Genomic DNA, 27,908 nt, shown 5'->3' on the forward strand with positions numbered 1-27,908 from the left:
GTAGGTGGAAAAGCAAGTAGCAAAATGGAGAAAACAACACAGGGAGGCAAGAGATGAACCAAGATGTAAAGAGAGAGAGGTGGAAGGTGGAAATACTTGAAAACTTCCACCAAAGCCTCTTTCTCTGCATAGCACCTTTACATCTCACTTAAGTGGCAAGAGAAAGAAACAGGCATGGCAGGAGAAACCTTGCACACAACAGCGTTTGTTCTTTGAAATAGATATTGGGCTAGTAAAACAGGCAGGAACACCCTATAGGGCCCTCTGAGATAGCCACAACTCAGGTACATTGTAAGAAGTAATGCCTGCCCCTGAATACTTCATGCTCTAAATTGCAGAGGTGATTATTAGTCATTTTAGAGGTGAACAGTCCAGCCCAGTGAAACTGTGATCTATGGGATCATTCAAGATGACTGTGAAGAGTCCAGAAAATAATACCCAGTTCCCCTGAGTTACTTTGCTTACTGTTACAGTATATGAGTTACTGTGCTTACTGTTACAGCAGACTCTGAGCATTTCATTTGACATCCTTAGAAGCAAACCTTTTGGCCAGAACAGGCCACCCAGTTTCTCAGGAAGTTCTTGGTGATTACATTCTTAAATACCCTTTCCATGCTTTCTGCAAGTTTGTGTATGCCCACCATGTGACAAGGAGTTTTCACAGCAGATGCTCCTCTGATCATGTAAGAGGCAAGAGCCTGATGACTCCTGTGTTGGGGAGGCGTCCAGTGGGCAATGGCTGCAAGTCATCAGAGTAATTTATCCAGGGTACCTCCTTCCAGAGTCCAGAGGTCTCAGAGACATGACAGCAGGGAAAGCTCTGCCAGCCGCGTAGGACTGTTCTTGCAACCCAGATCTCTCATGTGTTGGGGTTCTTTGCTTATTGCTGTGTTTTGCTTATTTGTTCTATTCCAGGGGTGAGCCTGAAATGTGGGGTTCACCACAAAGGCATGATCAGGAGCAAGGCATGTCAGCATGAGTTGGCTAGGTCATTGTTTCACAGAGGCTTTACCAGTTCTTCTGACATCCTTTAGTAAGTTAATCTGACTTCAGTCAAAAAAAAAAAAAAAAGAAAAAGACAGACTCCAGGCTAAACTGCAGTAGCCACTGAATCATGCTCAGGATATGCTGGGTACCAACAAGAACGATGACAGCAGAAATGGAAAACAGTAACAAATGCTTGAGCTCTTGGGAAGGAAAAGATCCCTGACCCATCCTCTGAGCGGGAGTTTTCCATCCAGCATGCGAGGAAGAAGTCAGTCACACATTAAATCGATCATGCTGACCTTCAAACTGTCCCCTGGCAGTTTCAAAATAGGTGCCCCAGCTGAAGCTAACCTAATCACTTAAAAATACAAAATTGAATCTGTCACATGGGCAATTGCAGGCTGAAACAACTGCACTAACAAAGACAGAGGACGTGGGGCTCAGTTGCTTAAGTCTATCCAGCCATGCTATTTTAATTGCCCTGTGGGATACAAGAGATCTGCATGGGGCTGGCAGATGGGACACAGGACCTGCAGGGACACTTGAAAGAGCAACTAAAACATAAACAGGATACCCTTGGGCATAACAAAGTTTAAACAGCCAAATATATCCCATAAGACTTTGTTTCTAAAATGGACTGCACTCTGGAAGTACACTGAGCACTGTGTTTGTCTCTCCAGTTTGTAATGCTAGTCTGTCTTGGGTAGCAGAGCTAAACATAAGTATGGCCTTTGCTGTGTAGGGCCAATGTCAGAATTCCTTGTCCTGCTTCTACTCTGCCTGCAAAGCTTAGCTGGGATGTGAAGCAAAGCAGCTTTCTGGCCTAAGAGCTCTGCCTGTTCAGATTGGAAGAGGCTGATCCTTTACATTTCATGCTGAAGATACCACTTCTATCATGAGATAAACGACTCTCCTTATTTATTAGCCCTTTAGGTCTCTTAGCGTGGTTTGGAAGATGCATTCCTCCAAAGCTCTGGATCCTTCAGTGCTGAGGCATCTGTATGCACTGATCTGGATGCAAATCCTGCTGCATTTTCCTAATCTCCGGTGGTGAATTTAACCAAGTCTGCTGTTTTTGTGTGTTGACAGAGGGCGGCGGCCTACCAAAAGTGGTGACAGTTAGCACGGCAGTGGCTGTATCTGTCGATGGGAAGATGGGTATTGCTGCAGGTAGGAAATTTCTGACTTTTCTTCCTCTCTTGAATGAAATGGTAGCATCTTGTATTGAGAGCAGGAGTTGAGAGCTGTTTTCTTGTCATTCAACGGAAGTGACGGGAGCCACAAATGATTGTCATGTTTGAAAACTAGGCTAAACAAAAAGGTACAAATGGCTTACATGTCTTGGAAGGGAAGCTGGCTGTCTGAATGGAAACTTCCTATCTTCAGTGCCAGTGACTTTGTGGACTGAGACTGGCTATTTCCTTGGAGCATGAGCAGGTTGAGAAATCTGTGCAAGTTTTGAACTGTTTCGAAAGAACAGCACATTCCTACATCTTTATTGTTATCTCTGCTGAAAAATAACTTCTGTTGGTGGAATGGGCTTGCTGCTGGATTTCCAACTCATATATTAGATTTCTAAACTTCTCTTTCTATCTGAGCTTTGATCCCCATTTGACAGACTTTCACCAGATTCTGCATCTACTTTTGGAATACTTGTAAAGCATAGTATTTCCCTCAAAATCCAAAAGCTTTTGAACCTGAACCTTTATCATTTTCAGTAGTAATTGCTTCTGAGAGAAGGCTATATTTAATACCTTCAAATCACTGTCAGCCATTTATTTTACGTAGACTAGGTAAACCCAGGTGCAATAGATGATCTTCAGTCTACTATTAAGTTAAACTATGGCGTTTTAACTTCATCTGATGAACTTCTCCTTGATTTCCAGGCTCTTAGTAAGTTCCAACTGAGAGTAGTACTCTCTAAGTATCACATGTGGTTTGTGAGAGTACTTATAATCTTAGGGACTGATGATACAAAATAGTGCTTTTCAATTCTATTCCACCACTTCAAATCCAAACAACGGAATTTATTAGGAAGTGAAGCCTGTCCAGAGATTCTTGTGAAAAAAAGGTGTTTTCAGTACAGTCCATTTTAATTGTTTGACTCATAGAAAATACTCCCCAAACCAATACTAGCTGTCACTTTACAAGTACACTGGCAGAGAATGAAATGGCATTGAGATTATGCTAAGTGTGCAGCTCTGAGACATTTTTCTGGCAATGAATTTGAGAGGGGAAAAAAAATGCTCTTTAAAAAAGATTATTCTTCGTGATTCTTTTTGTTTCTTTTTGTTTCTTTTCCTGACCTGTGAGTTAGAACAGAGGCACACAGACAGTTGATTTGGCACTCAACATAAATACTAGGAAGGAAACTTCTAGGTAGAAGAGCTAACGCAAGAACAAGTGGCTGTAGGAGCTGCCCCTGACAGAGCCAATTCTCTTCTGTCAGCAGCACTTCCCACAACCCCTGTGGAGATTTCCACCCCCTCAGTTATCCTGGATTCTGAATCAACTGTCTCTATGGACATGGTGTGAAGGGGCAGAATCCTCTGCTGTGGAAACAGAGGGTGGAGAAAGCAGCAGCAGAGGACAGGGGAAAAAAAACTGTCAAAACAATAATTGCAAGGTAAAATTTCTGACCTTTGTGGAATTGATACAGAACAAATGATTTTCCTCATTCATAATCAGAGAAACGCAGAAGTGAATTCTCAATTGGTTTTGTACCGTAGAGATACCATTGGTCCTTGTCGCAAGTAGGCATATTCAGTGACATGACCACAGTCATCTCCTGCTTACTTTCACACGTGGTATATTCAGCAGCACTGAAGGAAACATTTTCTCCCAAAGGGTCTAAAATCCTTCGGGCTCCAGCTGTAGCCTTTACTGACCTCAGTGGAAGTGCAAGGGTTTCCTGAGGTACATCCCATCTGCTATACTGGGCAGAGGTTTACAACTTGTTGTGGGGCTTCAGGGAGAGAAGTGGCACTATATATTACCTTTTGTTTTGTTTCCAGTAGTGAATAGGTTAATCATCTGAATCTTTCATAATTCCACTAGTCATTAAAAAAAAAAAAAAAAAAAAAAAAAAAGAAAGAAATGAAAAGATTTACCCACTACAATACTATTTGATCTTGAGGATAGCAGGTATGAAAGTAAGTATATAGGTCTCCCTTTGCTCCCTACACACTAGTGCTGAGTGGCTAGGACCTGGTTCTGGGGAACTTCACCTCTCAGTGGAGGCTGCAGCAGAGATGATGCTGCAATATGGTCCTGCCCCCACACTGGGTACAGGAGAGAGGTGAGGGAAGGAGGGTGAACGAGGCACAACAAGAGACAATCAGAGCAGAATAGGATGCAGATTGTTATTATTATTGTTATTCAGATGGCATCAGACCTTGGTGAGCATGGTAATTGTGCTCATGTAGAGTCAGGAAACTACCAGAAATCAGTCTGGTATCCAGCACTTGTTCCCAGAGAGCCAAATATCTGCATAGTCTTGTACTTTCTGGATAAACCCTGTCACAGTTCTGTAAAGGGGGGACAACAGAAGGCTTTTTAAGTGCCCCTATAAAAGTGCAATTTGTATGAACTGGCCTGTCATTCTGCCACTGATTGTTACTGTCATTTCCTTGACTTGATGGTGCTTGGGGGGATTTGTAAGCACTCTGAAATGTTCACTATGCGTGCAGTGAAAAATTAAGCTCTAGGATTTACAGCTGTGCCTTTGGGGAGGGGGTACCCCCTGTGCCCCTGCAAGGAGAACACCGTTGACAGGGCCCCTTTTGTTCTGGCAGCTGAATGGCAGGCCCCAGCCAAGGCAGAGAAAGGCAAACTCCTAAAATCAAATGTCCAGGAAGATGACATCGGCCTGGGCTCTGTCAGAGAGCGAGGGAGCTGTCAGCTAGGATTAGGGAGCAGCTGGGCTGGAGGGCTGAGAATAGAAATGGAGGGGGAGCATGGGGCCTCCGTCCCCCTGGTTCTGCATGGCTTGGTTCAGCCAAGCCCGTGAACCTGGGGCATGTGGGACATCATGCGGACATTTTGAGGGCTGGAGGTACCCACAGGTCTTTCAGATAACACAGTGGAGCCACTTATGTGTGTTGGATTGAAGTAGTCTCAGAGTCAGTGGGAAGCCATGCCGGCGAATCTACAGCTATACCTGTTCCTTTGAGTTCATACTATCTACCCGCTATATTGTGCTCTGGCAGTTCAAAGCACTATGCAAACATTAACTTATGCCTGGATGATTAATTATAGTTAATTAGCAGGCGGCTATTCTCCTGGGATGTCAGTCAGTACCTTTCACAAGCTCTAACTTAGTTGGAAATGAAAAATAAGGAATCGTGATGGCACTCTCCTCAAGCCAAGTCCTGCCCCAGATAGCACTGTCATCTGCTCCCTCCACTGAGTCAGTAGCCTGAGGCTTTATGGTCCTCCGGGGCGGTGGGGAGGGGTGTGCTGCAGAAATCACATGTAGTTGCTGACAGCAGCTTTTAGTGATTTAAAGCCCCAGTGAAACTGCTGGAATCTGCGCAGGAGTTTAACTGTCACTTTGGTCTGGGTATGATGTCTCTTTTTATTGCCTTTTCTCTGTTTGAGTTATGCGGTGGTCAGCTGGCTGCCAGTCAGAGCAGGGACAGGTAAGGTCTTCGTTCTGGTGGACTGGTTCCATGCCATTGCTGTCATGTCTTGGGGATGGGAGATGACTGATATCAGCAAAATATGGGGTGTGCACAAGCTCCATTGTCCCCAGTAAAACAAATAGAGTATCCAGTCAAGCAGCTGGGAGATCCAGATTTGTTGTATGCAATACCTCTCACCTCTGTTTATATTCAAAGGTAACGTTCCTTCTTATTTACAATGACTATGGCACATTGAAATTGTTACCCAGTGATGATAACAGTATGCACAGATGTGTTTGGAAAGAGTCCTAGGCAAGCCCAAAGAAGACTGAAAGAAGTATCATTCCTATTGTACAGAGGGAGTTTGGGGGCACCAAGTTATTAAGGCCAATATTTTCAGAAGAGCTCTGCACTCACAGCAGGAGCAGATTTCAAAAAAGCTTAGATTTTTTTCAAAAGTATTTGAAATCAGTCAGTCTGAGAAATGGGTAATGGAAAGTAATTTTGCCATTATACCACTGGTTAAAATCCAACCTCTATCAGTATGATGGAAGCTCTTCATTTGAAAAGCATTTACTGGCCAGCTTGACGTCTCTCCATCCTCTTCCTTGGTCCAATTTTGGCTTCCTGCTGGCTGTTACCAGCAAGCAGAGGGAAGAGGTGCAGGTGCCTTTTTCAGCAGTTCTGTTGCTGTGGCATCTTTTCAAACTAATCTACACGTAATTCTGTATTCCTACTGTTTTGCTGTTTGGGTGGATAAAACCTCCTCTCTGTTCCTCTCCAGAAAGTTGAGAGAGTTGCACCTGCGGAAGCAGCTAGGATGCATGGAAATAAGCTATAATGACATGAGCACCTTTTGCACTGAAATAGACACATCCAAGCAAGAGGATTGAAGTGATTTTACTAGATTGACTTGGAAACCAGCATGATATTACCAATAAAAAGTCTGAGAGCAGCTGATCTCCTGAACTTGTGCTGCCACATTCAGAAGGAATGCTGTCCTTCTTTTAATGTTGCACGTTGTGCCAACTTGGTTACAGTGGGGGGATGTCAGAGAGCTTCTGAGGCATTGCATGGGAGTCTTTATGGAAAGGCATGATCTTCTTTGCATTCAGTCGTAGCGTGGGCAGAAAGAAGGGACACCCAACTCATTTTCATCCCACTACCTGCTACTGCTAGTTTCTGTCTAATGCCATTCCTTCCTGGCATTCCCTGAAGCCTAAGCAGTTTCTGAGGCAGCCCTTTGATCTGACAAAATAAGAGACATCTGAAGGGGCTGCGCTTGGAGCTCAGGCATAGGAAGCACCAGGGGCAGTCAGTAAGGCAGAAGTGTTTGTGGTTTTAGTACTACCAGCAGCCGTGCCTTCTCCACCTCTCAGGAGATCCATCTGGAGGCTCTTATCTGTGAGTGCTCATTTGATTGGACTAAGAGTTGAGCCAGTCTTCCGCAGGCCAGGTTATTGGCATCACGCAGTGCCAGTGGCGTGCCAAGAGCAGTATCTCTCCATTCTCCATTATGTACAGATGTCTCCACAAACAGACAGTAGCTACTGACAGTGGGGACAAATGCATTCATTTTATCTTCGAGAGAATGCAAAAAATAAGTGTGTGAGACAACTCCCATAGCATTCCACCCACTCTGGCTGGACATCAGCAGTTTTCTTTTAATCCATGGTGTATGTGCTGTCTGCAACAATGGTAAGAAATTCAGCATAGAGACTGTCCTTATGTGTGGGGACATTGCTTGTTGCACAGGGAATGAGCCCGCTGGGTCCTACAGCTGCCCATCCCCAGTTTTGGAGCCTGTTCCAGGCTGCACCTCCAGCCCAGGAGCTCATTCTCGCCTGCGTGTGGCAGAAATCTTCTCGCCTGAGGTTATCCATCTCTCTCGCCTCTGTAGCTCCTCTGATTGCTATGGCTGTCACGCTTGAAGGGAAGAGAGCCCTTGACACTGACTCAGGAGAGGCTTGCATATAGCTGGATTTTTTAGATTGACACTCAACGCCTTTGCCGTGTTCCCTTTGCTTGCAAATTATTTGATATCGTTTTAATTCTGAGCCGAATTAGAGCAGTGCAAGGGTTGCCATAGCAACCATTTCCTTGTGCCTTTTGGTCTGACTCATTGCAGACAATTACTCTCGCGCTCCAGGATTCACAGATGTGATAGGAGAAGAATCATGTGCTGGGTTTTCAACTTTTTTTTCTTTTTTTCTTTTTTCTTTTCTTTTTTTTTTTTTTTGCTTTTAATTTCTTTCCTATCCTCTCTTGCATTAACTCCTACCCAGCCACAATCATCAGGGATCTGTGTCTGCTTGGGGCCATGTGGACCTGTGAGAGCATCTTGCATGTAGAATACATAGATGCACAGTGTGTGAGGGAATTTGTGCTGTTTGTGTGGTTTTGCATACACTTACAGTTTCTCTGTAGTGTGTTGTGTGGTTGTGATACCTGTCTGCACACATAGCAGTATATTCATGCACATACTGGCATGTATTCCTACATGAGGTGTGGCTGCACACTTGTGTTTTCTGTGTACACACAGGTACATGCATGAGTAATCTGTGTGGATGTAGTTTGTAGTGGGTGTGGGTGAGTGGCAGCAGTCTGTTGATATGCACTGACTTTTCAGCAGGACAGAAGATCTGTGAGGGTCACAGATAAGCCAGGGCCTCCGATTCACAGCAGTGTGAGGATCCTCAGCCTGCCAAGGAAGGAGCATTAATGTTTCTCACCAAGCTGAGTGCAAGGCCAGCACATTGCCTCACTTGTGCTTGTCCCTCCACAGCAACTCCTATCTATGCATGTGAATACATGGAGTAAAGTGGTGTTGTCCTTGCAAGGACTATGGCTTTGGCACAGCTACAGATGATGTCATGAGCTGTATTAGGGCCTGTACTTCGGCAGAGGAGTGAAGTCAACTGAGAAGATCCTAAAAGGGTCACAGAAGCAGTCTGTGAATGTGGGGATGAGGATGGTAAATACAGCAGGTTATAGGAAATACTATGTGAGACGGTTTGGCCTAAATTCAGCCAAGGCATAAGCAAACCAGTTTTACAGATTGAGAAGCTTAGCAGGTCTGAGGCAGTTCCAGTCTGTTCCTAAGATGTATGACTTTTAGCACCAAACAGCCTATTTCCTTCCTCTTCTGCTGCTCTATCCCCTTAAGACACAAATCTCCCCATCACAAAGCTATGTAAAGAGGCTCCCGCTGCAGCCCTTTCCACTCACAAGACCTTTTTCTTCTCCTCCTTTCCCTCACTGGGATACAGAAGTCTCATTCATAGGATCATAGGATACTTCTGTTGGAAAGCACCTCAGGAGGTCCCTTGTCAACCTCCTGTTCAAAGCAGGGTTAGCTATGAGGTCAGACCAGTTTGCTTAGAGCTTCATCGCAGTAATTTGCTTGGTGATATTCTCAGAAATATTCCTTGTTCCTCCCAAATGCATTTACACTGGACTCTCAGTCTGTATAGGGAGGGGCTTTACTGATAGCAACTCTCTTTTCCTCTGCCTTCCCTGCTCTTGTTCTGCTTCAGCGCTATCAAGAAATCATCATGGCTCATCAGTCCAAAAAGATTGCCCACACCTTGCTCAGAGAGTGAGGAGGGTGGTCGGCTTCTGACTTTTGGCACTGCTTTCACAGAAAGCACATGGCTGGAGGGTTTGAGGGGAATGTTGTGAGCCAGTGTGTGATTCTGCTACCCTGCATCTGCCTGCTGCCACAGGCAACTGCTTAGGCTATTTAAGCTGGCTCTGCAGAGCCTACATGGAATGGAGAAGAGACAGCAAAGAAGGTGATGTCTTAGAAATCAAGAAGTGTAGGGATAAAGTGAGGATTGCTTACAAATCAAGCTGAGTTAGACCCTGGAATGGAGATTTAAACTAACAGCAAAAGACTCTACAGCTATTCAGTGAAAAAGAGAGTAAGAAGCGGGGCCACTTCTGGGGAGTGAGAGCAGTCAAGATCAAGGAGACTAATAGTCTGAGCCAAAACCAAAGAGGACTGTGTACCCAAGTTATTAATAAGGACAGCTATATTGTCCTTGGGGAAGGAACAAGCTGACTACTGGAATAAGCAGCTCAAGCTGCTTAGTGCATTCAGTGCGTGGGCCTGGGTGCACTCCATCCCTGGCAGAGCTGCTATATGGAAACGCAGCAAGGGTTTTTTGCAACTCTGCCTGCAGTTGTGACTCCATGCTGGCTGGAAAAATGAAAATTCAGCAGTCAGGATTAGGGAAGGGAGAGAATTGCCAGTCTCAGATCAGTGCAACCTCTGTAATGCTTGTAATACTTCAGAGGAGATCATGAAGGAAAATGCAATTATTATCATATGATTAGGGAAAAGGGAATTCAGGCAACCTGAGTTCAACAATGCTAGATTGTGCTGGACTAACCCAATATCTTTTTTTCAGATGATTGTTTTCCTGGAAGGCATAGGAAAATTCAAATTTCTCATATTTGTGTCTCAGTGACCCATAAGAAACAATTAGATACACTGAAGGAGATCAGGAAAGACACAGGAGCTGTGAGGGGCAGGGAGGTAAAATTGAGTCTACTTTGATGGCAACAGCAACATCACCTGTCCATCTAATACAAGATTACTCGTAGCTCTCCCCAGTGTTCAGCCACATTCAGTCTTCGCTAATGTAAGTCTGAGACCATGACAAAAATAGGAGTAGATAGTGAGGAAGTGTCCTGATGACTCAACACTAGAAGGCATTGCTAGTACAGGGAAGGACCAGGATATCATAGAGAAAGCTTTATTTGACCTTGTCAGGAATACAAGAAACAGAATGAATTTCAGTAGTATGACAGACAAGGTCATATGCTTGAGAACTAATATTAGAAATCCATGTGCAGGGAACTCTCTATAACCTGGCAGAGAGCACGGCAAGCAGGACTAGAGGCAGCCCTTGTCTTCTGGAAGCTGCTGGGTCTGTTTTGCCACATCTGAGTAAGGATCCTCAATGTAGACTGTATTGCCCTCTGATACCTAAATAAAATTCAGGGAACCTAACCGAGTCCTTCATGGCTCGGCCCCTTCATGCCTACCGAGTCCAATCCTGAAATCCTTGCTGAAAGGCAACCAGGCATACTTAGTGGTACCCAACAGCTCTGGTCATGCCTCAGCCACATCCTCCTCTGCTCCACCCCATTCTTCATCAACCTTTAGTTCTCAAAAGTTCACAGGATCTGTTTACCAAATTAAGGATTTATTATTATTATTATTATTATTATTATTATTATTATTATTATTATTTAATTCTTCCTTTCAGTATCTAAAGGAGTTTATAAGAAAGAAGGGAACAGACTCTTTAGTAGGGTCTGCTGTGATAGGACAAGGGGAAATGGTTTCAAACATGAGGGGGGGAAATTAAATTGGACACAAGGAGAAAGTTTTTTACAGTCAGGGTGGTGAGGCACTGGAAGAAATTGCCCAGAGAGGTGGTGGATGCTCCATCCCTGCAGTCACCCAAGGTCAGGCTGGATGGGGCTCTGAGCAACCTGATCTACCTGTGGGTGTCCCTGTTCACTGCAGGAGGTGGACCAGATGGCCTCTAAGAGTCCCTTCCAACTCAAACAATTCTGTGATTCTATAATTCGGAATGAGTTGATAAACATATCCTGAGAGAATTGAAAGGATCGTGTCTTCAGCAGATAGGATTGCTGTAATAAGTGCATCTTGGGGGAAACAATCTCAACGACATTGCTAATATGAAAACAACATAGTATAGTGAGGCTATGAAGATATTTAGGGTGAAAAACTACAGAAGGGTTTCTAGCCATTAGGCTAATGCAGTTTTAGAACAGCTTTCCAGGCGTAATCTGAGGTAAAAAGTCACGTGGTTTTAAGCTGAAGTTTGAAAAATCTGCCAGAAGGTGGTGGTGCGCCTGGAAGGCCGCAAGGCTGGCCAAGATAGTTTCTCTGGATTGATTCGGGTATTTGTGGAGTAAAGAGGAGTGAGCAGAGAAGCCCCTGCTTATGATAATGATCCTTTAAAAAGCAGATGGGGATGTGGGGGCTGGCATGCTTGTGGCAACTGAGAAGTGACAGTTTGAGGAGATCAGAGAAGGGAGGATCTGAAAAGCAGCTGGTCAGAAGCAGTCGCTGAAAGGGGGTGAACAGTCAGAAGAGAGCGATAATCAGGGAGAGAGGAGGAGTGATGGGAACCAATGCATTATGTCCTGGGGAGAGATCTGAGAGATACCGTATGAGACCAGAAGTGAATTAGAAAGTTGCAACTGCTGGAGAGGCAACATCAGATTTAAGCAAACAATTTTCTTTTACCAGGAATCACTTCAATGTGGAGAATCTTGTTTGAAATCTGGGAAAGCAGTGTTACAGCAATGGTGGTTGTAGAGGGGATCAGAACCAGTCTCCTGTTAACCAGCTTCCTCAAAATGATTTAAGGGTTTTGCAGTATCTCTTCCATCTGCATGCATCTCTAAGTAAGAATAATGCCCTCATAGCCTAGCAGGCGCATTGTGAGACATGGGCAGGTGTAGGGAAAGGTGATATTTACTATTGTATGGCAAAAGCTAGGCATTGCTGACAGTGCAGGGCACAGATTTGTGAGGAGTGTGCTTCTACAAGGAGGAAAAATGGAAAAGAATGCAACACATGTCTATGGCATTGTTCCAAATCAGAGGAAGTGCTTTATCACAAAAATGAACTTAATGAAAATCTATTTAACTTACCAAAGAAAAAAGACTGAAAGATGATGTGATTAGTGTATAAAGTACCTTCAAAGTAAGAGATACTGGTTACAAAAAGGTTGATTTTTGATCTACCGGGGAGAAGCATAACAAAAACCTATGATGGGAAACTAAATTCAAGCAGATTCAAATAAGATATTAAGTATGAACACTAATAATGAGTGTGAATAGTTGCTCTGGTGAGGTACCAAGGGAAGCAAGGAGATTTGGTCATCTCTTGAATATTTTCAAATCAAAGGTTTGCCTTTCTGGAAAATGCACCTTAGCTGCATGCAAACACACCGTTGGACTTTCTACAGGATAACTTCTTTATTTTCTGTTTCATAAGCTAAACAGATTGAGCTCTTTAAGCCTTTTCACAGAAAGGCATTTTCTGCCACCCTCAAATAACGTTTGTGGTTCTTTCCTACACACTTTCCCATAGCGTGCAATACACAGAAGGTCAGACTGGATGATCTAAAGTCCCTTCTGGCCTTTATACTCTCTGAATCTCTGCCTCTGTGAATTCATTAATGCTTGCAAGCTCCCAGAGAGCTGCCAAAGGCAAGCACTATAGAAATGCAAAGCATTGTTGTTACTCTGGATATTTCCCTTGAGCTTTATGCAGAGCTGGGTGAATATCTCAGTGTATAGTCCATGCGTTTTTTCTCAAATGAAATACCTGCATTTGCCACTCTTTCTGTGCCCTTTACATGTTCACTTTCTGCAGATGTTCTTAATAAGCAAGTCTATTCCTGAGTTAGAACACAGAAAAAACAAACATGAAGGGCCAGATCTGGACCTAGTGCTCCGAGCAAAGAGCGGCACGTCGTTGTCCTGGCTCAGAAGCTCCACACAAGACATGTTGTTATTCTGAGCAGCATGCTTTGCTTTCTCCAGGTGCCCTACACATGGCCTCTGCCTGGCTGCAGCACAGTGCAACTGTAGGAAGGAGAGGTCTGGCCCCTTGGTTGCTTCTCTCCCACCCTCCTAAAGGAGAAATGCTGTGAGGATGCTGCCTTGTCCCCGCCTTTCTAGGGCTGCTGCTGTTGTTGGAAGCTTCCCAGAATGACACAGGAAATATTTTATTCGCTTTCACCCTGTTCTGTAACTGTACTCTTCAAGGAATGCTTATTCTTTGTGTCACACGGTATTCTCAGAAAGGGCTTTTTGGTCCTCAGAAATAGCATGCTAGGACTTGCACCTATCAAATAAGAACATGGAAAGTGATCTTCTGACCTGTGCTCCCTACCAGTACCAACAAGTGCTCTGCAAGGCTGCAGAGTGAGCTGCCCATGAACAAGCTACTGAGGAGGCATTGTATTTTATATAGGCATATGCAAAATTACATGTTAATATATATAGAATTATATGTCTGTGTGAATAGGTACGTATAGGGAGCAAATACATTTGCCAAACAAAAGATAATCAAATTGCAGAAAATCATAGGCTGCTCCCAGGTGATCTATGAACCAAGAGCTGAGAGTCATCAGATGAGTGTGTTGGCTTTGCTTTATTTTCAGTTCTGCATTTCTGATTATTATATGAACTGCTGCGTAGTACCTCTGTGTGCTCCTGTACCTCCATGGCAAAATTAGATTAAAACTATGCGTCATGGACACACCAGTGTTGAACAACAGTGGTGACTCTCTCACAGCACATACCTTTTCAGCAGAAGAGATACCTTGGCTGTTACCTTGATTCTACTTACAGTTTCTCTTTGAAGGTCAGACTGAGCCTAACAGTATGACTGAGTATAACAGTGCCAGTATAGTGGCAGAAGGGTTTGCTTGTGGTGGGGTTTAACACTCCTTGTGATTCCACGTGCCGCACAATTAGCTGTTTCTCATGGAGAGAGTATGTGATGAACTGTGTATACGTAGTGCTGGGAGTGGAGAATTTAAACATCTTAGCTGCGTGTGATAAGCCTCGCTAGTGAACAGCTGGTGGAGAGACTCATCTAGCTCCGAGGGTGACAGCTTGTGTACTTGGGGGTGCAATAGGATTAGATAGAGATTTCCATTCATTTTAAAATAACCTTGCTCAGGAGAGGCAGAAATCTGGAGATGCAGCAACCCATAGCTCACTGTTTGTTACAGTAAGTTTCATTGAATGTTATGCTCTAATTTAAAAAAAAAAAAAGAAAAAAAAAAGGTTTTTGGAATCAAATTTGACCTGAATATAACTCCATTGGCTTCTGCGTTCTTACACTAGGGATTAATTTGGCCCTTTCTACTTTTATGTAATGAGCTGATTGCCACAGTATCTTATCCTTGTTACACAATCGCCCTTGCCTGGCTGTGTCCCTGGAGCTGCCTCTGTTTGTTTCCAGATCCAGGGTCTCACCTTGACTGCCTGCGTGTTCAGTCCTCCAGCCTCACCCTGACTGCAGACAGATGCTTGCCAAGGGCTTATGCTTGTAGCATTTGCATGTGTGCATGTATGTGCATGATCACTCCAAGTTCAAACAGTATGTATAGGGAAGCATATGCAGATAGGGAAATTCAGAGGCTTTTTTGTTTAGCTGATTGCATCCCTGCAGTGTTTTCCTTATTGGTGAAAAGAAAAGGGGAAAGTTGCTATCAGAGATCTCACTTAAACAAGAAGGAGCATAGGAAAATACATTCTTTATTATTCTTCTGTAACAACAAGCCAGAAATATAATATACCTTTAAAAATTTTCTGTCTCATGCCAAAGAAACCTCCATTCAGTCGTTTTAGAAAATCTTGTTGCTCTCCCTCAAACAGTAACAAAAAGAAAAAGAAATTACAAGTGCCATCTGTTCCCTGCAAGAAATGTGCCTGCCTGTACCACAGGTGGGTGTGTGGGGCCAGGGGGCTGCAGGGAGCAGGGGTGATGTTTTTGGTGGTCCTGCCAGCCCATAAGGAAAGCATGCCTGCCCCAGAAGACCATTCCCTGAGGGCAGGTATCTGCTCTTGGCATTGGTACCCCTGCCTGCAGCAAAGAGTGCATTTACTGGTGTTCCCCCATGCCTGCAGGAGCCCCCATTCCACACACCAGAGGAACACATTTCCTGGGCTTACAGGGAGCACTGGGGCTCATTGTGTGCCTGGCATCCTGCAGGAGAGCATAATTTCTGACCCTGTCAGACACTGTTCCCTAGAGATGCTTGCTGACAGTGCAAGGGCTTTCCAGGTGTGTTTGGAAAGAGTAAGAGCCTGTTTGCCAGTGGTACAAGAAGGTAATTTCCCAGTGAATCCCATTACTCTGCTCTGCATGAAAGAGGACGGGTCCTTGTCCTTCCAAGTACGATATTTGCTTTCCAGTGGGACTCCCCATAGCATTCAGCCTTCATGTTTCTCAGCAACATTCTTTTCTCCCCTTTCCTGTCTTTCTCCTTGGTGGATTTCTAAACACAGCGGTCCCTTGTCTAGGGTTGAGATGAATCCAGAGTTTCTGCCTTATAACTGAAAACAAAGAGGAAAGGATGGGCAAGGTCATCATCAGCCCACAACACGAAATATAGAAAATGTTATTAGCAACAAATTAAAATTTGTCGGGACAGGAGGAGCTCACAGGGAAGGTGCAGAGAAAGGAGGATTTCCCCCTTCCCCAGCTCCTGCCTCCCTCCTACTCATTTTGCCTCTAGTCTATCCCTCTAAAAACAATTTCATTCTCTCTCTTGCTCTCTCTCTCTCTCTCTCTCTCTCTCTCTCTCACACACACACACACACACACACACACACACACAAACACACATATATAGATCCCATTGGTTTTGTGCAATGTTTCACCGTTATTTGATGCAAGTAAAATATAGATCCATAAATATACCGCTCTGACTCAAGTCCCATTTCAAGTATGATTGCGGAGTCCAGTATGGTAAAGGGAGAAGTTCCCCTGAGAGGGAGATTGGGGGGGATTTGGATTCAGCAGGCAGAGTCTAGTCCAGGCTTGCTGGGAATGTGGAGCAGCAGTAACACACATAAGGAGTCTGCAGTGCACCAGTTCTGCCCTTCAGAGCGGGCTATGGTTGCAGCAGATGGGATGGTTTGTGTGGCTGTACAGTGTGCATGGGAGAAGAGTCCTTCCTCCTCACATTTTGCCAGCCTCCCTCCTCCTCCTCATCTTCCTCACGAGCAGTGTGCTGAGAGTGGGAGTGCGATGTGTGCCCACACTGGTGGGTGGACAGTTTTCTCCCAGTCCTTCTTCCAGGGTAGCCTGGTCTTCTGCTTCCTGGAGAACATCCTCGTCTGTCCCATGCAGCCCTGTATCATGCTTAACACAGTCCAGAGCATCCTGTCTCTTTGCCTCTGGTGGCCCTGGTAGACCAGAAGGAATTTTGCAAATCCAGGCTTTTATTGAAGACTTGTCATTGCCTGCCCATGGGTCAGTACAACCTGTCTGGGATCAGGAGGGGGTAGGAGTTGGTATGCATCACTCCCACGGGGACCTAGCAGCAGCGAGCAGGAGGACTGTGAGATGTCTGAAGGCTTCAGGATCCAGCTGGAGCAGGAGGGAGAGGTGAGGTGCCCTGGCAGTGCCACCTGCAGTGCCTGCTGGCCTTTGAACAAGGGTGACTCGCAAAGTACCCTGCCAAGCTGGGCTCGCTGCCAGCTTGTTTCCTCATGGCAAGGATCACACCATCCACAGGCACTGTGGATGCACGACCTCTGGTGTCATCTTCCTAGCCCAGGAATACCCACTGTGATGGGTTAGAGCAGGTTACCATGGCAATGTGCGCTCTCCCCTGGAGACAGCATTTTATCCACTTCCAGCAATACAAAATGAGTCCTTATGTTGAGTTTCCTTCATTTTTTCCTCTCTTGCTTTTTTTTTTTTCCCCTTCCTTGTCAGTTTGAAAAGAGCTGAGACTAATAAGAGGCACTGCAGTCTGAGGGCTTTAAAATCTGGTTGGGGGAAGACACTGCATGAAAGCAGCAGTGAGTGCAGTTGTGTACGGGGAAGCTCACGCAGCTGTAGCTGTCAGTGAGCACAATGGTGATGGTGAGGTGAGAATATGTGGGCTATGCTGTACGCCATGCCAACTCCTTTTCAGGCTCTCCCACCTGTGCCACGCTATGGTCTAGATTTCAGCCTTTACCTTAAGACCCTCCAGAGTTGTGCCCCTCTCTCCAGTTGCCCAGACACATTGCCCTGCTTTGTGCACTGTGCTCTTCCCTCTGCTAGTAATGTCAGCTCTCAGGTTGTTTCTTTTTCTCCCCTTCAGCCCACACGACCCATAGCAGCAATCGTACTGCCTGGACTGGTAAGCCATGTTCTCCACTTCCTGATGGCCCACATCTGCTCTGTCTACCAAACATTTCCAAATGGAGGCTTCATATCTTTGCTTTCTCCATCTATCAGAGAATACATAAAATGAATAACAGAACTTCCTTATTTTTCATGCTCTGCATTTGTTTCCACTGACTCATGCTGTAACCTTAATAACTCTACCTCTCTGTCCTCTCCTCCCCATTTTCACCAGCTCCCTACTGTGGCTGAGAAGTTTGTGTTAGCTCCTCAGTGGCAGACTTTGTGCATTTTGTCCAAAGCAGAAGATACTGCACACTGTTACCATAAGACTAAGCTGCAGTGGCTAGATGGATTCATGGCTGCATGCACAGGGCAGATCAGTATGTGCAAATGGGACTCTGGATACGCAGACACAGTGTCTGCTTGTATGGAGCTGAACAGACTATGTGTGTGCGTTCGGATCACAGTGAGTCAGGAAGCATGTACAGGGGGATGGCTCTCTCTCTGTGCACCTATAATGGATGATGAGGCAACTGGCAGATTGGGTGCTGGCTGGGAGCAAGAAGAGGAGCTTTGTGCTCTCTGGCAGCGTGTTAGAATGATTTAGGTATCTTTTCACCTATAAAAGTGAGAAACGAAGCCTCTCTCTGACTGTTGTCACCCCCAAGGAACCCTTGATCCCTTCTGATGTGCTCTTGGGCACACTGTGGGCAGCAAGTTACAGTCACAGCGCAGCAGTGACCCTTCCAGTGAGGTGTGGACACTTCTGGTCCTGCTCCTCCCACAGACTTTCATAGAGCTGTTCTCTCTGTTTCCAGACAGCTCTTGGTGGGATACAAGACAACTCAGGACTGAGGCTGAGAGGATGACACAGGTTCCCAGAAAGTGCCAGCTGTCTCCACAGCAGGCATGCGAGGGAAGATCTGTGCGTGGGCATGAGGCACAGCAAGCACTCGAGGTCTGACTCTACTTTATTTGTCTGGGCCCAAGGGTGAAAGGGCACAAATGGGCCCGGGGCAGAAGAACAGAAATTAGAGTCAGATGCCCTGACTCCCCAGAAGCATGTTGCACTGCTTGGGTGAGTGGAACAATAGCACAGTCTGTCTTTCTGTCTGGGAAGATGTATTTTGGGAGGACCCCATGCTTGCTTGACTGCTCTCAGGTACCTTTGTTCATTGCTGTCCCTTCCTTCCTAGAAGAGTCTCATGCCACAGAAGAGATTTGTTTTTGCTCTTCATGTTCACCCTCTGTGTCACCCATGAGCGGCTGCCTCTTCTTCAGCTCCCGGTGATACTTGGCCATGAGGGAGGCGTAGATGCAGCCATAAGCGGCCGCCACCACCATCATGATGCAAACAATGCCACAAACCACCCCTGCGATGATCACAGTGCCAATAGCCCGGCGTACGCTCACAGGCCGGTATCGCTGTTTCTGAGGGCATCCCACGCTGGGCTCCACTTCTGGTTCTGGGCCCGATTTAGTTTTGGAGGGAGTCGGGCTTCCTTTTGTGCAGGGTGGGCCAGTATTGTCCAGCACAGTGGAGCTGTTTTCATCATCCAGCTGTGAGCAGTAGTTAAACATCTCCATGGGCACCATTCGCATATCCTTCCCTTTCAGCTCCTTGGGCAGGGTGCATGCCAGCTGGTCGATTTTCCCACCTGTCCCAACAGAGATAACAGGAGTGAACCACAGCTTCATCCTGATGCAGAGCTATGGCATAGCATTTATGGACAACGGAACTAGATCCTCAGGTGAGATAAAGTTCCTATGTCTCCATTCACACCTGAAAAGGATTTGTCCTGCAGAAGTGAAGTGCAGCAGCATGATGGTTTTCTAGTGGAGGACTGCTTCAGTATAGCTTTGAGGCCATACAGAATCACAGAATCATTAAGGTTGGAAAAGATCATTAAGATCATCTAGTCCAACCATCAGCCCATCCCCACCATGCCCAGTGACCACATCCCTCAGTGCCACATCCACACGGTTCTTGAACACCTCCAGGGGGAGTGAGACCACCACCTCCCTCGGCAGCCTGTGCTAATCTGTCACCACTGTTTTTGAGATGAAATTTTTCCTAATATCCAACCTGAACCTTGCCTGGCCCAACTTAAGGTCAGTACCTCTCATCTTAAATATAATCCAGTCCCTCATGTGTGAATGCATTACTGAGTAAACAGAATATTCAGAGATCTTCTCCCTACCCCAAAATGCAGCCACAGTCTTGCACAGTATGTATTGAGAGTTCAGGGCTAAGGCTGAAGTCAAGATGAGCTGCAGGCCTCCAAATGCTACCAGATCTGCAGCCTTCTGAAGGGTGGAGAGCAGCAGCAATGGCTGCACCTCCATGTACCAGGCAGGTTGATATCCTTTAAAATGATTGTTCTGATTGATTTAGAGATGTTTTGCATGCCGTAGGCCTCCATCAAGGGAATGGCTTGAACCATGGCAGGATACTTCTACCTAGATGGAATTTGACAGTAGGGCTCATGATGCTTGATATCTGTGTAGGCATCTTTAAGACCAAGATGTGAAAGCCCTCTGAAACCATCTATTAAGTCAGTTTCGTGCTTTATACTGAGTTATGTAAATGTCAGCAGAATCATTTTAGAAAGGGGAAAATTAAAGAAAAAGACAGGGCCAGGCTCTATCTTCTCAAAATAACAGATTCACAGTACCATCTTCTAACAACTAATCCATCCCCCTCTTATGGAAATAGTGACAGATGTTGAAACAAATGCTTGAGTGAGTTTGGGCAATTTCTTTTTGAGGGAAAAACAACAACAACAACAACAACAACCAAACAAACCAAAATCTCTGTGTGCTTTTTATGGACTGTGTGATATGACAGTCAAACAAAACAAAACAAAAAAAAAAGAGAGAGAAAAGTGGCACTCATATGCTTGTTTGATTCTGCTCACACAAATGCATATTTCAGACTGCAGTCTAGCCATAGGCATAGATAATCTCTTTGCAGCATGGCTGTGATCAGCAGGGATGTGACAGCTGACTGCTGCTATCCACATGATTTGAGACCCTTTCCTGCTCATTGGCTGCACTGACAGAAGGTCAGGCCTTCAATCCTGTAAGATGTGCCATTTTACTGTGAGTCGCAGGTCCTGAAATTATCCTTCAGAATTCCTGCAGCGTGATACAGACCTTTCTAACCTCCAAGGATAAGCTGTAAATACAAACTTGTCAAAAAACACTGATTTTGAAATAATGATTTAAGGACTGACATATTAAGTCAAGTCTTTGGATTTGCCAGTACTAGTTGTAATATTTTCCAAAACAACACTGTTCCCATGGTTCTTTTGCTGAAAGCAGACCCAATGCTTCGCAGCCAAATCCAGCCTGTAGTTCTCCCAGCCTAAGGAGAAGACCTGGATAGTTGTTTTCAGGTTTGAAAAGCATTTCTTCTCTTTAGGTGCAAAGGGTTAGGGGAACTTATAATCCTAAAGTTTCGAAGTTATTTGAGAACACTACTTTCCTCTCAAAGAAAAAAAAAGTCATCTTAGGGATTCAAAACAAAATGAGGAACTAGGGAGCCTGAGGCTGCAGAGGATTCTCCAGCCTGGCAGCATTATTTTATGAAGATGCATCAGTGTTATGCTGTCAGTCAGCTTTATTGCACTGTACTCTTGCTCCTTGGCTAAGATCCAGAATTTAGGTTGTTCTGATCTGCCAGCTGTGTCTGCTTGCTTTTCCTCCCTTCTCGTGGCAAACTAACACCTGCCTGCTCCGCTCCCTCTGCGCAAGCACCTACCTCGATAGGAGAACCACTCCATCCAGTGCTTGAAATCCCGCAGGTTGCAGTCGCATTCCCAGGGGTTGTCCCCAACCTGGAGCTGCTGCAGGCTGGTTAGCGGCTCAAAGGTCACCCTGTCCAGGCTTTGCAAGCGGTTCGACCTGAGTGAGAGGGAGCGGAGAGCAGGCAGGTCATCAAAGATGCCCGAGGGTATTTGGGCCAGGCCATTGATGGAGAGATCCAGCTGGCGCAGCAGGGCCGTGTGCTGGAGAAGGTCCTTGTCCAAGGCCCGGATGCTGTTGTTCCTCAGCTGGAGCTCTGTGAGGTTCCCCAGGTCGCTGAAGATGTTCTGTGGGAGCTGATCCAAGAAGTTGTTGGATAGATCCAGCCTCTGCAGGGCAGAGAGATTGGAAAACACTGGTCCCGGCAGAATGCTGAGTTTGTTGTTGAGAAAGAGGAAGGTCCTGGTGTTTGTGGGGATGTCTGAGGGGATGGAAGAGAGGCCCAAGCCACTACAATCCACTTCCAGGATACCACTGTTACACTTGCAGGAGGAAGGGCAGGCAAAGAAGGACTCTGCAGCACACAGTGACAGCCAGCAGCCGAGCACTGGGAGGTGGATAGCAAGGGAGAGGGAAGAGAAAATGCATGTTTTAGAACAGTGCTTTCCCATCCTCAGCCAGCACCGCTCTGTACACAGCTACAGCCACAGTATGGCCCTCACAAGGGTACTCCTCACCACAGTGCCCCAAGGAAAAGGAACTTCCTCACAGACAGATCCTCCTATTGCTGGCCTGTACCCTGCTAGCATGAGTTTCTCGTGAACCTTTATTTAATTAGCAAGCAAATAAATATCCTTCCAGTTTCACAGGACATTGTGTCACAGAATTTTAGGGTTGGAAGGGACCTCTAGAGATCATTGAGTCCAATCCCCAATGATACCAGATGACTTTGCTGCCAGAGAATTCAGAAGAGAAAGGAAGAGAGAGCTGTAAGAGAGGTTACCTCTGTTAAAGGACAGCTATTTCGAAATGTCAGAGCTGAGAGAGGGAAGTCAGTGCAATATACTTAAGAAGTTCTACTTTTCAAAGAAGTAAGCATGTTAATAAAAAGCTTTTAAGGAAAATCAAAACAAAACAACCTAAATCTCAATTTCACTCCTGCAGTTTGTGTCATGGTCTTTATGACATCAGACCCAAGTCCAAGTTAGTCTCTAAATCAGCTTATCATTTGCTCTCCACATCTACAGCACATTGTGCGGGCCTTGTGGAAAAAGACTTTCTTATGAATTAGATTAACTTACAAAGGGATGACCAAAGAAAGCTATTAGCAAATAACAATGAGACACTAAGCCAGCAGGCACTTTGTATGTGCCGCTGCTCTCAAAATAGTTTCCGAGTCCCACAGCAACAGCCTCACAAGCATCTCTAACCAAAATTACTCATAAGTGTAGATGAGGAACAAATTCCAGACTTGTAATTGAAGAATAGAAAAAAGGGTTAGCACACACTCTCTTTCTACTCAAAGGTAAGGTTGGATATTCCACAAGATAGCATTCTTTAGAGCTGTTCTGGATCCCTGTTCCAGCAATGGATTCAGATCCTGTGAGAAGTGTCAGGGCTGTAGTTGTCACCCCTTCCTGGGAGCCAGTGACTTTTAAAACTCTCATTTCTGTGACAAGGAAGCACCAGCAACAGAAAAGCAAGCTTTGTGCCTCCTGTCGTTAGAGGAGTGGGAGTTATGTTTAAGCAGACTGTGTAAAACATTTGCATCCTTCATCCCAATTCCTTTTGTGAAGTTGAGATTAATTGCTTCAGTGTGGGAAGCAAATTCAGCTCCCTTGCTTTTTTTAAGGTGATGAGTTTGAGCATTTGACTAAAACTGAAATAAGTTTGTCTCTGCATCATGCCCTACCACTTTGCTTCAGAGAAGTCACTTGGGCTTGGTAGTCGTTAGCAATGAATGGTAGCAAAAATTGATGCATGTGTTGTCTTGTTATTCTTTCCTGGGTTGAAAACTATGCCCTGCCTGCGTTCCCTCTTTTTCATCAAACAATCAGCAAGTATTTTATTTTTTGTCCCAAGGGGAATTCTGAAGAGACTGTCACAGGCCAGGTAGCTGTTGGACACCCAGATTGAGGAGAAGCTCTGTCTGGGACAGGTCTGCAGACAGGTCTGCTTCTCCTCTCTTCCCTCATGCCACTGTTTCTGGAGTTAAGTCAGCCCCCATTGCCCATTTTATGTACCAACGCGGCTTCTTTCAGTGATGCTGCCTTCATACTTGAATCCTGTCATCCTGTGTCAGTTCTTTTTGTGTTCCTGGTGATCCTTGTGAGAATTGGCATATTTTTGGACTGACAGCCTAAGGAGAAATGCGCAATTTGGATGCTAAGCTATGTAACTTTGTTAAGGACCAAGGGATGAGTGTTCAGAGAGAATCTCTCTGCTCTTTTTTTTTTTTTTTAAATCCATCTTTTCACAATTCCTTCAAGAATTTTTCTTTTTGCTCTACAATTGAGATCTCAGGTGTACATCAGCCCAAGCCATGCCTGCCTGCTCTTTTAATGATAAATATAGAGCATTACAGTAAGGTATAGCGAGATCTTTACCCTGAACACCTCTGCGCTTTCTTATCATGCGAAGGTTGGGGTCAACAGCAGATATTGACATGAAAGCAGATCATAGCCTGTGAACTGGCACAGTGCAGGTACTGCCTGGCTGGGTGATATTTAATTCCATTCAGAATACATCGCTCTCTTGTTGTAGGAAGAGAATTAAAAGAATGAGAACTAGAATGAGGAAGGGAGAGAGCCATGAGTCACTCGAGTGACCCTGTCTTTTCCTGGATGCTTAACAAAAGTACACTATTAATAATAGATTGACAGCTGTGATGATGAGATAACTCAGCTTCTTTGTATACTGAGGAAGGCAAAAGCAGACTGTGTAAAGCTATACAGGTAGCCTTCTGTTTGGGGCTTATCTCCCCAAACACCTACTCACTGCTGGCCCCCAACCACTTGCCTCTGGGGTGCTGACAGTGGTGAATAGGAACATAATCTCAGGCAGCTGGCTGTGGTTGTTCAGGAAAAGCACTTATGCCAAGTTTCTGCAGCCATATAGGATGTGCCAAAAAAGTCTGTTATTATCCATATTCTGCTTCGTTCCAACACCCCTGCCATGGGCAGGGCTGCAACCCAGCAGCTCAAGCTGCCCAGGGCCCCATCTGACCTGGCCCTGAGTGCCTCCAGGGATTTGGGGCACCCACAGCTTCTCCACAGCTGTGCCAGGGCCTCACTGCCCTCTGAGTAAAAAATTTCCTCCTAATATCTAATCCAAATTTTCCCTCTTTTAGTTTAAAACCCTTCCCACTTGTTGTATTGCTATCAGACAGTATAAAAAGTTGGTCTCCCTTCCTTCAAGTACTGGAAGGCCACAATGAGGTCTCCCTGGAGCCTTCTCTTCTTCAAGCTGCTAAAAAAGCCCAACTCCTTCAATTTTTTTTCATGAAAGAGGTGTTCCAGCGCTTCGATCATCTTCATGGCCCTTCTTTGAACCCATCAGCTCCATGTTTTTTTGTGCTGGGGGCCCCAGGCCTGGGTGCAGTACTGCAGATGGAGCCTTATAAGAGTAGAGCTGAGGGGGACAATCCCTCCCATTCCGCGCTTGCTGCCCCTCTGTTGGTGCAGCCCAGGATACTCTTGGCCTTCCAGGCTATAAGTGCACACTGCTGGCTCATGTCCAGCTTTCCATCCACCAGAACCCACAGGTGGGGCCAACTTTTCAAACCGGTCCATATCTCTTTGGATGACATCCCTTCCTTCGGTTGCATCAAATGTATCTCTCAGCCTGGTTTCATCATTTCCTTGGAAACATTGTAATAAAATCATAGAGAAGAGAAAGTCTGATTTCATTTTCAGTCCTTGCAAGAGATGCATCTACTAAGATGTGAGCAGAGACCAAGAAATGGCTACAATGCAGCTTTACAGGGAAAAGAGGGAAGCAATAGGCAGAACCTCAAACTCTCTTCCAGCCCTGCAGTAGGATGAGCAGCATGTGTTTTTGTGTTAGGTGAAGATGAAGTTACTTTGTGAGGTGTTTGGTGACTCGTGTAGGTGGTAGAAAGCTGATCCAGGAATATCAGATTAAGTCAAGATTCAGTAGTATTCATTGTAAATAATTCATACAGCATTCTAGTCTGTGAGGATGGATTACAAAAATGCCTGTTTCTTGGATAAATAAATAATTCTCTCAGCTTCTTACAGCGTCTGTCCCGAATTCAATCAGGAGGGCAAGCAGGAAGGAAACTATGGGCCTGAGCAAGCAACAGTGACAGGCACTCCCTAATGTCCCCAGGAGCTTCTCTGCAAAACAGGAACACCCCCTGAAGCCCCACATCACTCTGACAGTTCTGCTCTGCACTCAGGGGTGCTGCAGCAGATGCCTCTGTCCACTGGGAAGATGCAGATGCTGAACTTTTACAATTCAATTTGAAAGATATTTTCTTTATTTATTCTTTGATTTTCACTGCATCTGGCAGTGCCCAGTAGGAGAATTCTGCATTTGCATCCTGTATTCCCTTCTAAATTCTGTCATGACTTCTGCCATGGGGAACTGGGAACTGTGCTCGGCAGCCTACATACTAAGCCCTGCCACAGCGAGGAGGCTGCAGCTTACAGGATGCTGATCTGAGGAGTGTTCGGGTGGATCTGTGTGCAGTGGTATCTGTCTTGCTGTTTCTCACCTGTCAGGCCCACTGGAATTCAGAAGCAATCATCACACACTGTCCCACTTTAAGCCCATCTTCAGCTTTAGAGTCTCGCTCTCCCTCCCAGCTAGCCTGGCCTCTAAAGGAATCAGGAATTAGTTCAAACATCTCCATTCTTAGCTGTCCCTCTCCCCTATTCTTAACCCTGCTGCGACCTATTTTCTTCCCACTCCCTTGACAAAGAAGATCATTGTACTCAGTACCTGAGTAGGCATTACTTACGGCAAGCTTCCTGCCACCTCATGAGGGACCTGCTCCTCCACCGGTGGCCGGCACTCATAGGCAGCATCTTTGTCCTCTCCAGCGCGCCTTCACATCCACCGGCCAGCCTGGCGCTCGGCCCCGGGGTGCAGAGTGACCTCCAAGCCTGCCCACCCGCTCCTGGTGGGGAGAGCAGAGCAGAATGGGTGGGATTCGGTTCCTGGCACTGGACGTAGGGCTGGACTCATTGCTATCCTTTCCCCTCCCCAGCTAGAGTTTTGCCTTTCGGGCACCAGCCCTGTTTCAGAGGAGAGATGGAGGATGTTGCAGGAGGCGCAGCAAGAATTCACCTTTCCCCTCTCACTACAGAAATAAGGCCTGATTCTCATAGGTGCCAAAGAGACAAGCCTGTGCTTGAACAGCCTGCTGCTGCAGCTCTGTGAGCCCGACATTCAAGGTCATCCTGATGCATGGCTGAGGTGACTCTGCCAGGACAGCTCCCCGCCACTTGCTGCCGTGCCGGCTGCAGCCACCTGTGCATCCCCTGTGCACGCTAGGGACTGACAAGCAGATTCTTCCTCCTCCCCCCCTCCTTTTTCCCCCCCGCCCCTTCCCCCCGGCATCTTCCCCACCAGCGTCCTTTCTGTTTCAAGGTAAAATGGATGTGATGTCTAGAGCAGGGCTGGGCAGCATGGGGATCTCACTGCAGTGACTGCGGGAGCTGAGGAGCCTCTGAGGGGAAGGGAGGGCCTGGGGCGGGGGAGACTGAGTGGGAGTGTTGAAAAGAAAGGAATTACGGCTTAATTAGAAGAAGGAAAAATGCTCAGTCTAATTAGAAACCCAAAGACCATAAACTCTCTCCTGACAATAGTGACTGACAACAGGTCCCCCCTTCTGTCCTGCTTCCCTCTTGGATAGCTGCGGGCAGGAACAAGGGGAACACTGCAGACCCTCCCTTCCCCAGGTGCTCTCTGACATGCCCTCCACAGTCACAACATCACTCAAATGGATGCATTTCTACCAGGGCACAGAGCAAACCACCCCTCATACCCCTGAGAGGCTCTGACAGCCTCCATGGTTATATTTCAGCTGGGCGCTGTGCTCCCTCTGGGACGCTCTCCCCATGCACATGCCCTCCCTCAGGCTTCCGTGATGGATTTATTCTGGACAGGAATGTAAACCACCGGGAAACATTTAAATCAGCATCTTGGTGAGAAAGACAAGCAGGCTCAGTGCCTGGTCTCATGCATTTTGCAAGGCTGCTCCGCTCGCTTACTGAATGCACCAGCTAGATACAGACCTCTCACAACACCAAAACCAACCCACTCCAGCCCACCGCAGCCCCCCAGCAACTCACAGTGCCAGGCTTGCCTTTCAGCAATCTCTGCTGGAGGAGAAGGCTCAACAAGGAGACTTCCAGCCTCCCCCGTGCTGATGGCTGTGTCCTGAATGCCACCCCAAAGCCTCCCATCTCCAGGAGCAGTGAGGATGATGAAAAGCCGCCAGCACTTACCTGGAGGGGCTCTGCCCACAGTCACTTCCACCTGGCTCCCTGGGCACCGCACGGATGCTGCCGCTTCCTTCCCTCTCCCTCTGTGACTTTCACTCCCAGCAGCAGGCTTTCCTTGTGCTCTATTTAACTCCCTACAGCACAGGAATAAACAGCAGAGTTAAG

The 27,908-nt window shown here is 46.0% G+C and overlaps 2 protein-coding genes across 2 annotated transcripts in view; one reads left to right on the forward strand and one right to left on the reverse strand.

Moving 5' to 3' along the window:
* The window catches only part of CACNA2D4 (calcium voltage-gated channel auxiliary subunit alpha2delta 4), a gene marked incomplete at both ends in the record, with an annotated part of 113,856 nt that overhangs the window by 53,985 nt on the left and 31,963 nt on the right, over positions 1 to 27,908 (forward strand). Inside the window, one exon of the mRNA XM_079550891.1 lies at positions 2,077 to 2,157. Coding sequence (XP_079407017.1) covers positions 2,077 to 2,157 — 81 coding nt within the window. The remainder of the gene's footprint in view (positions 1 to 2,076; positions 2,158 to 27,908) is intronic.
* On the reverse strand, positions 18,727 to 26,321 carry LRTM2 (leucine rich repeats and transmembrane domains 2; the record flags this gene model as incomplete). Its single annotated transcript, XM_079549741.1, has 3 exons — positions 18,727 to 19,181; positions 21,287 to 21,877; positions 26,255 to 26,321. The coding sequence occupies 3 exons, from the start codon at positions 26,319 to 26,321 to the stop codon at positions 18,727 to 18,729; spliced, it is 1,113 nt and encodes a 370-aa protein (XP_079405867.1).

Source organism: Tetrao urogallus (genome assembly GCF_951394365.1).
Source record: "Tetrao urogallus genome assembly, chromosome: 1".
Lineage (NCBI taxonomy): Eukaryota > Metazoa > Chordata > Aves > Galliformes > Phasianidae > Tetrao > Tetrao urogallus.